General features: G+C 37.0%; 1 protein-coding gene across 2 annotated transcripts in view; it reads right to left on the reverse strand.

Moving 5' to 3' along the window:
• Positions 1 to 16,022, reverse strand: part of LAMA5 (laminin subunit alpha 5) — a 269,906-nt gene that overhangs the window by 73,189 nt on the left and 180,695 nt on the right. For both annotated transcript variants that reach the window (XM_053706887.1, XM_053706808.1), the window contains 12 exons: positions 13,690 to 13,830; positions 13,443 to 13,604; positions 12,783 to 12,887; positions 12,552 to 12,635; positions 12,126 to 12,356; positions 7,054 to 7,164; positions 6,843 to 6,970; positions 6,091 to 6,171; positions 4,626 to 4,840; positions 4,039 to 4,139; positions 1,550 to 1,730; positions 22 to 165 (listed from right to left, as the gene is read on the reverse strand). In XM_053706887.1, coding sequence (XP_053562862.1) covers positions 22 to 165; positions 1,550 to 1,730; positions 4,039 to 4,139; positions 4,626 to 4,840; positions 6,091 to 6,171; positions 6,843 to 6,970; positions 7,054 to 7,164; positions 12,126 to 12,356; positions 12,552 to 12,635; positions 12,783 to 12,887; positions 13,443 to 13,604; positions 13,690 to 13,830 — 1,684 coding nt within the window. The remainder of the gene's footprint in view (positions 1 to 21; positions 166 to 1,549; positions 1,731 to 4,038; positions 4,140 to 4,625; positions 4,841 to 6,090; positions 6,172 to 6,842; positions 6,971 to 7,053; positions 7,165 to 12,125; positions 12,357 to 12,551; positions 12,636 to 12,782; positions 12,888 to 13,442; positions 13,605 to 13,689; positions 13,831 to 16,022) is intronic.

Here is a 16,022-nt window from a genome sequence, read left to right on the forward strand (position 1 = left end):
TAAGTCGGGATGATAACTTACGCTCGCATTTCATGATGTCTGGTCCATGACTGACCGGTATCTCGTACTGGCGACTGCATCGGTCACACTGCTTCCCTGTCAGCCCATCACTGCACTGACACTCACCAGATCTGGGGTCACAGGAGCCTCCTTTACAGTGACATTCTGTGGGGAGAGATAGATACACAATACTTAAATGACTCGCCTCTAGTTTATTTTAAGACTTTACTAAATAAAATGCCCTATGAAACATGAGAGTAAGTAGAGTGTATCAGCTTTATGAATGTGCATATAGAAGAGGCACCAATCAGCAAGCGCTACCCAGGGTGCTGATCCAAAAATGGGGTGACTCCTTACTTTACAATCCTTCCTTTCAAATAAAGATACCAAGAAAACGAAGAAAAATTGATAATAGGAGTAAATTAGAAAGTTGCTTAAAATTGCATGCTCTATCTGAATCACGAAAGAAAAAAATTGGGTTGGGTTTCATATCCCTTTAAATGGATGAGCACATGTGTTTTCTACAAGTGTCCATATCATACTTTGTAAAAATATGTTTCTTAGCCTGGAATTTTTTATACACCCTTTTAGTAAACTGAGCTGGTATTTAGTTAGTAACTATATTTATTTACCTACAATAGTCTGTAGAACACTGTAATTAGTACATTTCATTTAGAAGTCAGTCACTAAATTTCAGTGGGAAGAAATTACTGAGATCTCTTCTAGTATCATGGGCCGCATCAGTTATATTATTTTATGCAGTGCTTTTAGGAACGAATAGATGAGAGAGCTTTAGCGAATCAGTTGCAATAACATAAGTGCTGGTGAAGTTGTAGACGCTGAACAGACCTCTGTACATTTTGTTCACACAAAGGATCTACACAATGGTATTATTTATAGTTATCCCTAATGGTGATGGGGGGAATCAGACATGGACTCAAATCTAAATGTGCGAAGAGGGATATGGGTGCACCTCCCACAGAAGGCTGAAATGATAGTCTGAGGTTGCTATGTTCCTCCTATAGAGGAGGATTGCCTGGTATTTCTAGGCTGGACAGTCCTTTTTAAGCGGGATTAGACTGATATAATTCAGGAAAGTCCTCCTCTGTGAAAAAGCACAATTGGGCTAAAAGAGGATGTACCCAGGTGGTGACAAGACAAAGAACAAGCTACTGAGAAGTTGTTCTTTCCCGATTGAGCACTTATCTTGCTTTGAATAAGCATTCACAGTTATTACTATTTTATTTCAGCATGATAGCCAATACTACAATGTGCATCATTAGCAAATTTATAAATACTACTGGACCAGTAGACTTGGCTTTATATGATAAAGGAAAGTTGTTGGCTAGTTTGCATACGCATTCATCTTCCTTTCATGTGTATCTATGAATAATCATTATATCATGTCAGAACTGTCAAAGCACCTACATAATAGTTATACGATATCTAATCTTTTATCAACTCTCATGTAAAGTGCTCTTTTGGATAATCTTTTCTAACAAATCTGGGACAATGCATTAGGTGATGTCATGCAATTTCTTTAACTTACTTGTACAGCCGCTGGGACCAAAGCCCCAGAATCCAGGGGCACACTGCTGACAGCGCGGTCCAGTAACACCTGGGAGACACAGGCACTGACCGCTGTGATGGTTACAACTTGCACTGGCTGAACCAACACCACAACTGCACTTCTGACAACCAGAGCATCCACTGTAGCCATAGTAACCATCCTGCAGATTGCATAAAAAAGAAGTGGGGGATAAAAGAACTGAACACATGGAAACCATGAGAAATACATGTTAGTTTGTAGGAACATTTGATCACGAGCTCCTCTGTACCTCTTAGATAGCTGTCTATGTATATAAACAATGGCCTAGTGTGCTAAGCAGTTGACAGTTGCATTTCTGCAATAGCGTCTAGGCCCATGTTTCTTATGAATATTTTATACGGCACTCCTTTTCCTATATTCACTATGGCAAATTCTCATAAACAATGGATTAGCAATAAGGCACCTGGTACAATAACAAAAACAGGTATACATTTACAATAGTGCTAGATTGTCTGGGCGTACAAAGCCCCATCTGCTCTTAAAGGGACAATAAAGTTAATTATTCAGACAGAGCATAACATTTTAAAGAACTTTCCAATTTACTTCAGTTATCTAATTTACTTATTTCTCTTGGTATCCTTTGTTTAAGATTAGGTTTAGGAGCAGCAAAGCTCCACTGAGAGGTAGTTGAACACATCTGGTGAGCCAATGACAAGAGGCATATATGTGCAGCCACCAATCACCAGCTAGTTCCCAGCAATGCATGAGCCTACCTAGATATGCTCTTCAACAAAAGATACCAACAGCACAAGGCACATTTCATAATAACATTAAATTGGAAAGTTGTTTAACACTGCATGCTTGAACTGAATCATGAAAGTTTCATTTAAACTTTACTGTCCCTTTAAAAACAACTTGGGGCCGATTATCTAAACCTCGCCAGATCAGACATGGTTTTTCACGCAGACCCATTGCAGGGGTTGCCCTGGTGGAATTATTTTTAAAAAGGGGCAGTCCCTGTGAATGGGGCGAGATGTCTTCTATTGAAATTAATGGAGTATTTTGTCACAACCTCGCCATCTTTTCATTTGAGGAAAAAAAGTGTACTTAAATTATGTTTTACGCTCTGCATATTTAATACGCTTTATCCCTAATGTAATTTACTTAGAAATTTTACGTTTTTGATAAAACATGATTTTTTAATGAACAATTTTGTTAAGATTTTTGATGCACATTAACAAAACATTTCTTTCCTGTGTATTTTTGTGGGAATGGTTACATTATTCATTTTGTAAGATTTTTAAACGCCAAATTTAATTGTTCATCCCTTTTGTAATCTATGCATCTCCTTCATATAAGAAAATGCAGTATACGCCCCTTAGCGAGATACCATGTTTTCAGGGTAAAAAGTGACTTTAGATAATTCCACCAGGAAAATAGGACTGGCGAACATTCTTTAATAATCTCACCAGCCTAGAGACCTTTAGATAATCTGCCCCTCAGTGATTTAAAGGGCTAGTGCTATTTTAAGGCTGTTTATTTCCATTTTGAAACGAACAGGAAGTGCTTCTAATTGGGCCTTACACCATGACTGCTAATAAGCAGAACTCCCTCTGCCTTATTGGAGGACAGTGATGTATCACACAAGTATAACAATAAAAATCCTTTTGTTTTTTTCACAGTACAGGAATATCCGTTAAGAGCACTGCAATATGTCCCTCTTTTAAATTAAAAGGCAAAAACATAATGTGATGTTCCTTAAACAGTAAACTGTGAATATGTTTTAAAACATGCACTATTAAGTGTGTTAATTATCACTTTATGTTTCTTTACACATTTTCTTGCCATGTTTGTTATATTTGCCTTAACAACAACAATAATGCCTAAATTCACCAACAATTCAAAGAACACTCCAATTAAATACATCTCAAATGACTATTTTATAAAATAACTAATCATTAAAGGGACAGTCAACATCAGAATTTTTGTTGTTTTAAAAGATAGATAATCCCTTTATTACCCATTACCCAGTTTTGCATAACCAACACTGTTATATTAATATACTTTTTACCTCTGTGATTACCTTGTATCTAAGCATCTTCTGACAGCCCCCTGATCACATGACATTTTATTTATTATCTTTTGACTTTCATTTTAACCAATTAGTGCAGTGTCTGCCACAATCCACGGGCGTGCTCACAATGTTATCTATAGGGTTTACCTGAACTAGCTCTCCCCTGCTGTGAAAAGCAAATACAAAAGCATGTGATTAGAGGCGGCCTTCAAGGGTTTAGAAATTATCATATGAGCCTTCCTAGGTCTAGCTTTCAACTAAGAATACCAAAAGAACAAAGCAAAATTGGTGATAAAAGTAAATTGGAAAGTTGTTTAAAATTACATGCCCTATTTGAAACATGAAAGTTTTTTTTTGGACTTGACTGTCCCTTTAATGCAGCTATATGGTGAAAGTGTCCGGCTGATAGTGTTACCTGGCAGCGGTCACAGGTTGCCCCAGTCACCCCAGGTTTACAAAGACATTGTCCAGTTTTTGGGTTACATGATTCTGCCCCACAGGGAGTGCAGGAACACTCTGCAAAAAAAAACAAGTTAGTTATAAACAATACCAGTGATCACTTATCCGAGTACAAAAGAGTTTGCAAGCTCCTATACAAAATATGTAGCAGTGATCTATTGCTATGATGAATGAATGCAGGATATATTTTGTAAAGGATGAAATGTGAATATCAAGAGTTTCTATTAATATATATATATATAAATTACAACTAATGTGTTCATTTAAAGGAATATAAACATTTGCTCAGCTTCCTTAAAGGTTTCTTTTGCCAACAGAATGAGCATTTTTTAAGTAGGCATCTACATCTGAAAATTGCTTTCTCCTATATTAGGGCAAAAAGCCCATTGTTCCACTAGGTTCACATGAAATTTAAATATTACAGAAATCTGTGATTCATTTTAATATTGCTGGCAGAGGAGAGGATTTTTAATATCAGCATTTTCCACTATATTGGTGGCGCCTATGATTTCTATTTTTAACAATGATAATAATACGTCTTACTGGTGCAATTTTTAGCGACCACAGCATCACCGTAGTAACCAGGCGCGCAGGCATCACAATGAGGACCGGCAGAGTTGAACATGCAGCCAGAGCACATGCCAGACAGAGGTTCGCAGTCACTAAATAGCATGTTGGAGTCTGTGTTCCCATTGCAATTGCATGGCTGACAAGAGCTTCCAATCACCATGGGGTTCCCATAGTAACCAGGTGCGCACCTTATGAGAAAAAAAGACGTTTACTATTTAATTGCTTTAGGATTTGCAGTTCTTAACTATCGTTTAATCTTTTTGTTTCATATAACACATCATATGAAATGTTAAGGAAGGGCTATGAAACCCAAAAAATTATTTTCTGACAGAGAATACAATTTAAAAAAGCCTTCCAATTTACTTCTATTATCAAATTTGCTTCATTCCTGTGATATTCTTTGTTAAAGAGATACTTAGGTAGGCACCTTGAGAACTAGATGGCAGGAAACAGTGCTGCCATCTAGTGCTCTTGCAAATGGGTAACATTCCTGCAAAACTGCTGCCATATAGTGCTTAAGAAATGGGCCAGCTCCTAAGTATACATCCCTGCTTTTCAACAAAAGATACCAAGAAAGCAAATAAAAATGAATAAAAAACAAGGAAATAGGCTACCAGTGAATGATACTGAATTGTCTGTCATTTTTTTGTGAAATCATGTCTTATGTTATCAATATTTCTCTTAAATTAAAGGGACACAAAACCAAATTTTATTTCTTTCATGGTTCAGATAGAGCATGCAATTTTAAGCAACTTTCTAATTGATTCCTATTATCTCATTTTATTTGTTCTCTTGCTATCTTTATTTGAAAAAGCAAGAATCTAAGCTAAGGACCCCGGCACATTTTTGGTTCAGTACACTGGGTAGCGCTTGCTGATTGGTGGCTACATTTAGCCACCAATCAGCAAGCGCTACCCAGGTTCTAAACAAAAAATGGGCAGGCTCCTAAGCTTAGATTTCTGCTTTACAAATAAAGATAGCAAGAGAAGGAAGACAACATGATAATAGGAGTAAATTAGAAAGTTGCTTAACATTGCATGCTCTATCTGAATCATGAAATAAAAAAAATTAGGTTTAGTGTCCCTTTAATGATTCAAGAACAAAACAAAACAAGTGTATTTAGTTCAATTTTAAAATGATTAGGGATTAAAGTTTTAACTAAGGATATATAGTATACACTAATAGAATACACAATCCACGAGGCAGTGCTAATTGTGGCACAAAACTCTTTTATGTTCTGGGACCATTGCCGTTTTATAGATATTTAGAGTTGTTTGCTACAGCTGGAAATAAAATACAGTATGTGAAAGGGGGGAGGAAACGCAGCCAGTCAAATAAAGGAGAATGACAGTCAGCTAAAAAAGGAGGACATTTTTAAGCATATTTTAATGGTATACAGTATATTTAAAATAAATAAATGGCCTTCTCCAACACTCACCTCTCACACTTTGCTCCAGCATAGCCTGGTTGACAGAGACACTGAGTGGCTGATCCTCTCTGGACACAGCCAATGGCAAAGCTGTAATAAAGAGAACAGAGAATCCCTTTAGGAAGACCAAGGTGAGTTAAATCAGACCATCTCTTGGCATCAGTGTATATAATCCGTTATATCAGGAGTGTCTATCCTATTAAATAAGAAACCATACTTTTTGTCTCACTTGTAGGGTCAATGAACACATTTTAGAAATTCTGTTTATGTAGACAAAACTATGTACTTTTACATGAATAAACTTTAAATAAGCAACAAATGTGTCCCAAACCCACATATATACACAGCCTTATAAATATACACATTGGATCCAGACAGAGAGGACAGGAGTAAGGTAGTTACAGATCATGAGTAGTAGAGGAACAGAATGAGGGACTTTGGGGGGGGGGCAGAAAAAACACAGGAGAGGCTGCTATGAAGTCTCTAAGGATAAAAGGGTCAAGCTAGACAAACCTGATTTCTATCATTGCACCAGTTTATTTTATGCTACACATTATTAAATGCCAAACCTCAAGCCCTTTTCACACATTTACCTCATTATTGATGAATAATAAAATGCTAAAACTGATTTTGACTGTGTGTCCACTAATTTCCCAATGATTCTCAGAAACTCACATAAGTGATAGTTTTTTTTAATCCCAATGTTCCATCAGTGTCACAGGTTCTGTACTAGATTTCAAAATTAGATAAAGAGAACTTACTTGTTGGAAGGTACGGAAAGAGGACAGGGACATGCAATACACTGTAGGGAACCATCCAATGTGCCGTTAGATACGAAACCTTCTCTGCAACGCTCACATCTATCTCCCTCTGTATTATGCTGACAGTTCTGCATAAAGAAAAAGGATATCCGTGTTTGTATCTGTATCTCAGGGAACATTTCAATCCCACTCATTATAGTTCTGCACTTACCACGCAGGCGCCAGTGCCAGGCAAGCACTGACCAGAGTGACCACTGCAGTTGCAAGGTACACATTTTCCCAAGAATAACCCTGTGTCCCTGTAGAAGCCAGGAGCACATTCCTATGATGACACAGAGATGGATGGTCATAAAAACACATTGGTTTGGCATTTAATGACAATGAAATAAATAAGCATATATTAGTACAATTACTGATCATTTTTACACTTAATAAAATGAAAATGTTCTATAATTAGGCTCCATCAGTTCTAACTGTCATGTGATAGAGACCATTGGAAACTCAGGAATTTTAACACATTTGGTACCAGAAATTCCATAAACTACTACACACATGGTACTGAAAGAGGTGTAGAGTTGCACTCAAAAGGAAATAAAACCAAAACTCAATTACCCATATAGGCCTAGATTACAAATCAATTGCATCTTATAAGGCGCATAGGAATTAACAGCTGTTTTAACCAAAGTATTTTTAAGCCCTTAATTACCGGCGTACCCTGTACGTTGCGTGGTTGTTAAAGGGCTCCTAGTGCAGCTTTGCCGACAGCGGCGAGGCTGTGCTTGTGCTGCATAACTCACTTCACGAGGCATGCAGATATAGTGCGGACTTGCCTAAGCCGGCAAGGCCTGCGCTATTTTAGAGCAACATAACAGGACATGTAAAACGACCGCTGACGTACAGGGTATTAAGTGGTTAAAGCATTACATACATAAATAACACGCTCTGTACTTTCCATGGGAAGTGGTAGCAGTACATTCATTGTGCTTATATAGCAAGTCATCCAAAATATGTTTTTCACATTTAGTCATATTGGAAACCAGGTATTAACTGTTTTTACTTAATATTGTGCATTCAAAAACATGGAAGGCGTATAGCAAACAACCAAAAACTTTTCTTTTTTTAATCAACATGTACGATTGTCATATTATAGTTTTGACAAGAGGCAGTTAGACTACGATCACATATATAGATTATTTAAGAAAATGCATGATATTATTGTAGGATCGTCTAATAAGCTTGTCAGACTAAGGAAGGAATGGATCCTTATGGACCTCCCATAGTTACTAAGCAGTATATGGCAACAATCAATCACACAGGATTCAGTTATGCCTCTAAGCACTACACGCTTTCAATCACTCACACTGAAATCAGCTGTGTCAGTTTGTGGGTGGGAGCTCAATCCCGGTTTTGATTGGATATGTTGTGTTATATAGTGTAGCAGTTTGTGATTTGTTGTTTTATACAGCCTGATGAAACCGTGCTGTGACACGGAGAAACGCATTGCTTTTTAAACTTGTTTTAAATAAATTATTTTTATCAATCTATTCGCTGCTACACTGTATCATTTCTGGAGGACTGATCACTACTATATCTACCACAGTGTAACCACTGGCTATATGATTGGCCACCTTTTATGATCAACTGGTTATCTCCTAAGTGATACCCTCTACGCCTGGACTCCCCCTGGTGGGACAAGGTGTAATCGTGTCAACCATTGGGATTTTCCTGTATACTGCCTGAGTGTCTGCCGGACGACTTTTGGTTCCGGTTTGCCTATATTGCACGAATGTGCATCACATCACGTGAGTAGCAATTTGGCTATATATATCTTTTGGATCCTTCTCGCATGACCTGCACTATGTGGCGCCCTCTATGCTTTGTTTTTTCAAAAACTTTTCTACTTGAGCATCATTTTTGAGCTCCATAAGCATAGTGCTCAAACATTATCCAACATGAATTTTTGTGTGGGCCCATATAATTAAAGGGACAGTCAACACTTTAATAACAAAATTAATAGCAAAATTGTTATTGCTTAAAAAGATAGATAATGCCTTTACTACCCATTCCCCAGCTTTGCACAACCAACGTTGTTATATTAATATAATTTATAAATTTTAAACCTCTAAATTTCTGCCACTACAGACAGCCTCTTATCACATACTTTTTTATTTGCTTTTCACAACAGGAGACTGCTAGCTCATGTGGGGCATATAGAAAACATTGTGCTCACACCCATGAAGTTGTGCACAACACAGCACTAATTTGCTAAAATTCAAGTCAATAGATAATAAACAAAAAATCAGGTGATCAGGGGGCTGTCAAAAGAGGCTTAGAAACAAGGTAGTCACAGAGGTAAAATGTATATTAAACTAACCATGTTGATTGCTATGTCAGACAGAGAAGGTCTAGATATATGTTGGATCTTACTGAGTATTTGTAATGCTTGTGTAGTTTATTGTGTGCAACACTTGCATTGGCAGTTTATTATAATATCTTTACACCTAACTTATATACCTCCATAAAAATCTGCACGAGGACCTACATGTTCTCTCATTAAAGCGACACTCTCTTTTACACTCTGTCAAATATCCTAAATAGCGTTCCGTGAAAATTACATTTACTACTTTTTCATCACACTCAATAATGGTCTATTTGGTTACAAACCGGCTAGTCTCTCTGTGATAGATGTAAAATGCATCTCATTGTGGTATTGGGGGGTATTGTATTAAAATCTAATCTTGGCCCTGTTGGCCGATTATTTTGTTTAATATTGTTTTTATCTTGTTATCATGGCTGTTGCAAAGGAATTCGTGGACATCTCCCGTAATAGTCTATGCCAGCCATTATATAGGCAGTCATTGTAGGATTTATGATTTACCTGTTTTTTCTGTGCCTATTTTTGCTATTGACAATATGCTTGTTTTGGTTCACCACTGTAAAATTTGACTTCATATAATGACCCTGCATAGTGAATAGTCTCTGTATTCAAACTATGGGATCACTCGCTCAGTTAATGGGCCTAGTGTTGTTATAGATTACTCTAATGCAATTTCTAACCCTAGAAAGACTGCAAGACTGGTTGAGACGACTATAAGGACAGTGATGCTTTATTTTATTGTTTTGTTATGTTTTGTGTTACTGTATTAATATTAAAAAAATTAGACGCGCAGGTGCAATATGAGATGATATTCAACTATTTTTGCTATAACCCTCAATGCATATATTATTCCATATTATAACATTGCTCTAATTTCAAACTTGTAGATTTCATATGTGCTATGCTTTATAAAAAGAAGTTGCAGTTTGTCTTTGTATTTAATGATAGCAACTGTGCCACTACTGATATTGTATCGATATTCAGCAGGTTGTGCTCATTCCATAATATGAATTGTAATGTCGCTGTAACTCTGCCTGTCAGTGTGTGTACTTAATTAATTGTACCTGTATTTCTTCAATAAAAAGAATAAAAAAAATAAAAAAATAACCATGTTGACTGTGCAAAAAAGGGTAATGGGTAATAAAGGGATAATCTATCTTTTTAAATAATACAACTTTTAGAGTTGACTATCCCTTTAAAAGGGACATGAAACCCACATTTTTTCTTTTGTGATTGAGATAGAGAATACAATTTTAAACAACTTTCCAATTTACTTCTATTATTTAATTTGCTTCATTATATTGTTATCCTTTGCTGAAAGGTTTATCTAGGCAAGCTCAGGAGCAGCAAATAATCTAGGTGCTAGCTGCTGATTGGTTGCTGCATATATATACCGATTGTCATTGGCTCACTCATGTGTTAAAGGGACAGTTCACCCAAAAATGTTCTCCACTTTAAATTATTCCCAATGATCCTTTTAACCTGCTAGAGTGTATTAAATTGGTTACAAGTAGCTCCTTTACTCATATTTCAGCATTTGAAATAGCTGATTTAGCCTGTGGTATCGCCACCTATACTGAACAAATTAATAGTGGAGTATAGGCTATTGAATAGCCTAAGTATACACAGCCAGAAGAAGTTACACTCTCAGTGGGATGCAGTATAGTTAAAGGGACAGTCTACACCCATATTAACATTTGCCTATACGTTAGATAAAGTTCTGATTGTTCTAACTCACCCCCTCTACCGTAACCAGTCTGCTTCACAAACTGAGTTATTCCTAATCCAAACTCTGATCATAATCGTTATAAATGGCCGACCAGCTCCGCCTATTAACTACATCATAGATTCTCTCCCTTGAAAAGCTCCAATCAAAATTAGATCACTGATGAAAAAACAGGATCGCGCTTTGTTTTCGCGCATGCGCACCTTCTGAAGAACAGAAAAAAAAAAAAAACGGAACCAAAATCTATTTGAAATTTGCACACGGATCCATTTATTTAGTGTACAGTCAATGCGTAGTGTAAGTATATAGAAAAGCGTCCCTTTCTCTTACAGACGGACTTCCTCTACATCACTTCCGTATATAGGAGCATGCGTGTTTACACGTTAATGATGTAGGTGGTTGAACGTGCACAAGTATGAAATCCAAAGAGAAGGGGAGTTCAAGGTAGGAGGAGAAGGCATTGGGTGGAGTTTGTCGGACATTTTTAACGACTTGAATCAAAGTTTGGATTTCGAAGAGCTCCGTTTGTAAAGCAGACTCATTAAGGTAGAGGGGGTGAGCTAAGAAAATCTGAACACAATCTAAGGTATAGGCTAATGTTAAAATGGGTGTAGACTGTCCCTTTAAGTAATAAAATGATCATTTTCCATTGTTCTCTCTATGTATTGAGCTTTGGTGTTCCATCCAAATAAAAGATAAGGAAGCAAGTGTGTGTACATGAAAGTGATAACATAATGAGATCTGATATCACCTTTAAGTTCAACCCATTGTAATAGGCTGTGGTTTCAAAGCACAAAATCAGCTACTTCATATACACAAATAAGCATGAAAATTGAATTTCTCAAATATTTTATACTCTGCAGTTGGTATAACAAGTCATTTAAAATACATTAATGGAAAAACAATTTTACAGTGTACTGTCCCTCTAAGTTAGAAACCAGTAGTGCATTGCTGCTCTTTCAACAAATGTTACAAAGAGAATGAAACAAATTAGATAACAGAAGTAAATTAGAAAGTTGTTTAAAATTGTATTCTCTATCTGAATCATGAAAGAAAATTTTTGGGTTTCATGACCCTTTAAGGTATTTGTTTTAGATTTATTCTAAGAACAAAGATGCACAAAATGTAATATATCACTTAAGAGTAAAGATATTTGAATAAATGTTAAATGAATGGGTACCTGGCAAGAGTCTCCTCTATAATTGGCAGGGCACATACACAGCTCCACGTTGTGGGCTCTCACGCCCCCACTGGTGTCTTGTCCAATCTCCAGGACTACTCTACGCAGAGACACCGAGGAAGAGGACTGAGAATTGAGAGCTCGGATATGAAGTTGCTCCAAGTTAGCCAGGACCATCATGAGCTCTTCACGGGAAACGGGATTATGGGTCTGGGTGTGGATGAAATTACCCTATAGAAACAGCAGAGGAGTGAGATAAAGAATAAACCAATCAACAAAATGATATTGATTGAGCAGAGATTCATTAAAGATGCTTTACAAAGTACATATATAATGTTTTAGTGCAAAGAGCAATTATTTTTAAATTTTTTTTTATAACTAGCTTTTTAATAATGGTATATTTTAAATGTCCAGGCTCTTTCTTACTTCCACAAGGTGGATTCGACCTTTGTGATCTTCTCCTGGAGTTGGATATTTTGTCTCCAGATATGCAATGCTCATCTGGTTGCCCTACAGAACAAAGACGGAAACCCTTGGTTTTTATGACTGATCTCTTTTAACAGAAAAAAAAAATTAGAGCACAGGAACACGGTGCTCACTATGTGGTCAAATACTGTATCATTCCTGATGTAGACCAAAAATGGTGTAGTGCCATACCTTTAAGATAACATCTGCACGGCGTTCTACAGGAATATAGAGATCATCTCCTCTGATAGCCTCAGAATGCAGCTCATATGTGAGATAACCACCATAGGATGAAACCTGCAAAACAGCCAGAGCCACTCTGCATGAGCCAACTGAGACAATTCAATGATCATAACACTTTAGTATGTAAAACATAAGCTTTTGAAGGAAAAACATTTTATTCAAATGTAAAAAAATAATAAAAAACATTAACATTTTATATTTAATCTTTCATGGTTCAGATGGAGCATGCTTAACATACAAAAACAATGTACTTCCATTATGACACTGTGCACAGTCTTTATGAGGCAGCCATGTTTCTTATATGGATATGAGTATGTGGCTGATGACTGTCAAATGATACAGGGGACTGAGTAATCGAAGGAAACTGAAGTTTGTCAGAAAAAAATCTATTGCTCCTTTAAGATTCCAAATAAGTGTATGGAATTGCATTTTATTACACATGTGTAATTATGCCATTCTACTGAATTTAATGGTTTTTTAAAAAAAAATATATTAAAATGTAAAAAAAAAGAATGGTTACAGAATATGATGAGTTTAAAAACAAACTAATAAAAATAAAAGAAAATAGGCTATTTTTTTTTGGGGGGGGGATTTTTTAATGATACTCACCCGGTCTCCAAGGTAGGCATATGGAGCATGCCAGTAGAACTCCTGGTATACATCAGGTACATCTTTAAGATCGGCCTCAACAAGACCCTGTTCTGGGTACACAACAATCTCCACCTCTTGTCGATCACCCCCTACTAGTACCCATCCATTCATATCACTAAACTGTAAGGGAAATGAAACCATGACTATATAGGAGACAGCTAGTGCCGGTTGATAGGTCAGTGAAACTATCTGGAGTCCTGCTCACCTCTCCTCGATACTTTGATGCTGTGTGACAGCGATCAGTGGCTCCAAAACAAAAGCAACTGGTGCAACCCTTGGGATTTTCAGAGTCCAAGTAGAAGGTGCCCAGACGGCAGTGGTCACAGGTTGTACCCTCTACATTTTCCTGTTGGAAGTAATTATAAATCAGGATGGACATATCTACATACTCAAGAAAAAAGATAGATAATGCCCTTACTACCCACTCCCTAGCTTTGCACAACTAAAATTGTTATATTAATATTCTTTATAACCTTAAAAATGCCTGTTTCTAAGTCCATGCAGGTCGTCTCTTATCTCAGTGCTTTTCTTTAACTTTTTACAATCTTGTATAGATAACAATGTGGGGAATGATAATGCATATGCAGGAACCAGCACTAATTGGCTAAAATGCAAGTTTGTAAAAATCAATGAGATAAGGGGCAGGATAAGGTGCAGTCTGCAGGGGCTTGGATACAGGTAATCATAAAGATAAAACATATGGGTAATAAAGGGATTATCAATTTTCATGTAGACTGTCCCTTTAACCTTCTGAACTGACAGTCTACCATAGAATTGTTATTGTTTTAAAAGATAGATAATCCCTGTATTACCCATTCCCCAGTTTTGCATAACCAACACAGTTATATTAATATACTTTTTACCTCTGTGATTACCTTGTATCTAGGAACCTTCTTCCAGACCCCTGATCACATGACTGTGACTGTTTATTATCTATTGTCTTGCAATTAGCATTGTTTTGTGCTAAATCTTAAATAACCCCCTGTGCCTGTACACAGTGTTATCTATATGGCCCACGTGTACTTTCTGTCACTTTGTGTTGAAAAGAGATTTAAAAAGCATGTGATAAGAGGCAGCCCTCAAAGGCTTATAAATTAGCATATGAGCCTACCTAGGTTTAGTTTAAACTAAGAATACCAAGAGAAAAAAGCAAATTTGATGATAAAAGTAAATTGGAAAGTTGATTAAAATTAAAAGTCCTATCTGAATAATGAAAGTTTAATTTATACTAGACTGTCCCTTTAATGCCAGCCCAACTGTGAGGTGAATATTTTTATCCTACAGCTACATTAATTGGTGTCAGACCTCAAGTATATTATGATCTAGATAAAGGGACATTAAACTCTTTATTTAACCCCTTAACGACCGACGACGTATGCCATACGTCCTCAAAAAAAAAGCACTTAACGACCGAGGACGTATGGCATACGTCGTCGGTTTAACAGAGCACTGGAAGCGATCGAAATCGCTTCCAGCTGCTCTAACAGTATTGCAGGCTTGCCTTGAGGTCTAGGCATCCTGCAATACTGTTCCCGAGTGCCGGGACCGGATTGATCACTCCCCCACGAGTGATCACTTCCGGTTTCGCTCCACGTGGAGCCCGGCAGTGTTTCAGAGCATCGGAAGCGATCGGACACGCTTCCGATGCTCTGCTTGTGTGCTAAGTGCCTCGGTGGGTCGAGGCACTTAGTTAGTTGTAAAATAAAAGTAAAAATAATAAAAAAAAAAAAAACGAATTAAATAAAAAAAAGCCCTAAATAGCCCCCCCCTCCCCCTTCACTAGGCATCCAAGATGGCGATGCCCAGTGCATCATGGGGCCTCTGGGGGTGTCCCTAGCCTGCATCATCATAGGGGCAAGCTAGGGTCACCCAATCTGAGCCTCCCACCCTAAAAAAAATAATAATAATAAAATACCCCATTTGTCTGATCATGTCAATATTTGTAAATATTGACTATGATCAGTGTGGATCTCCCTCCCTCTCCTCACTTGCCATTTTGTTGGAGAAAGAGAGAGAGACCTGTATTTAGCAGAGAGAGAGATTTATTTCTTTTATTTGTTAAAAAATATAGAACCAAAGGCTCTTTTCAGAGCCATTAACCCCTAGCTTGCCAGTGATCACTATATATCACTGGCAGTAACATAGGTGCACTTTTTTTTTGCTGCATTTTGCTGTCTGTGCATTTTTTTAGGGGTTAATTTTGTTGTTGTAATTTTTTAAAAACCCAAAGGCTCTTTTCAGAAACATTTAGTTAATTTAATTTAATTTTCAGAGCCATTAACCCCTAGCTTGCCAGTGATCACTATATATCACTGGCAGTAGCATAGGTACACTTTTTTTTTGCTGCATTTTGCTGTCTGTGCATTTTTTTTAGGGGTTAATTTTGTTGTTGTAATTTTTTAAAAACCCAAAGGCTCTTTTCAGAAACATTTAGTTAATTTAATTTTCAGAGCCATTAACCCCTAGCTTGCCAGTGATCGCTATAAATCACTGGCAGTTGCATAGCTGTACTTTTTTGCTGTCTGCGCATTTTTTTAG

Source organism: Bombina bombina, chromosome 1 (assembly GCF_027579735.1).
Source record: "Bombina bombina isolate aBomBom1 chromosome 1, aBomBom1.pri, whole genome shotgun sequence".
Classification (NCBI taxonomy): domain Eukaryota; kingdom Metazoa; phylum Chordata; class Amphibia; order Anura; family Bombinatoridae; genus Bombina; species Bombina bombina.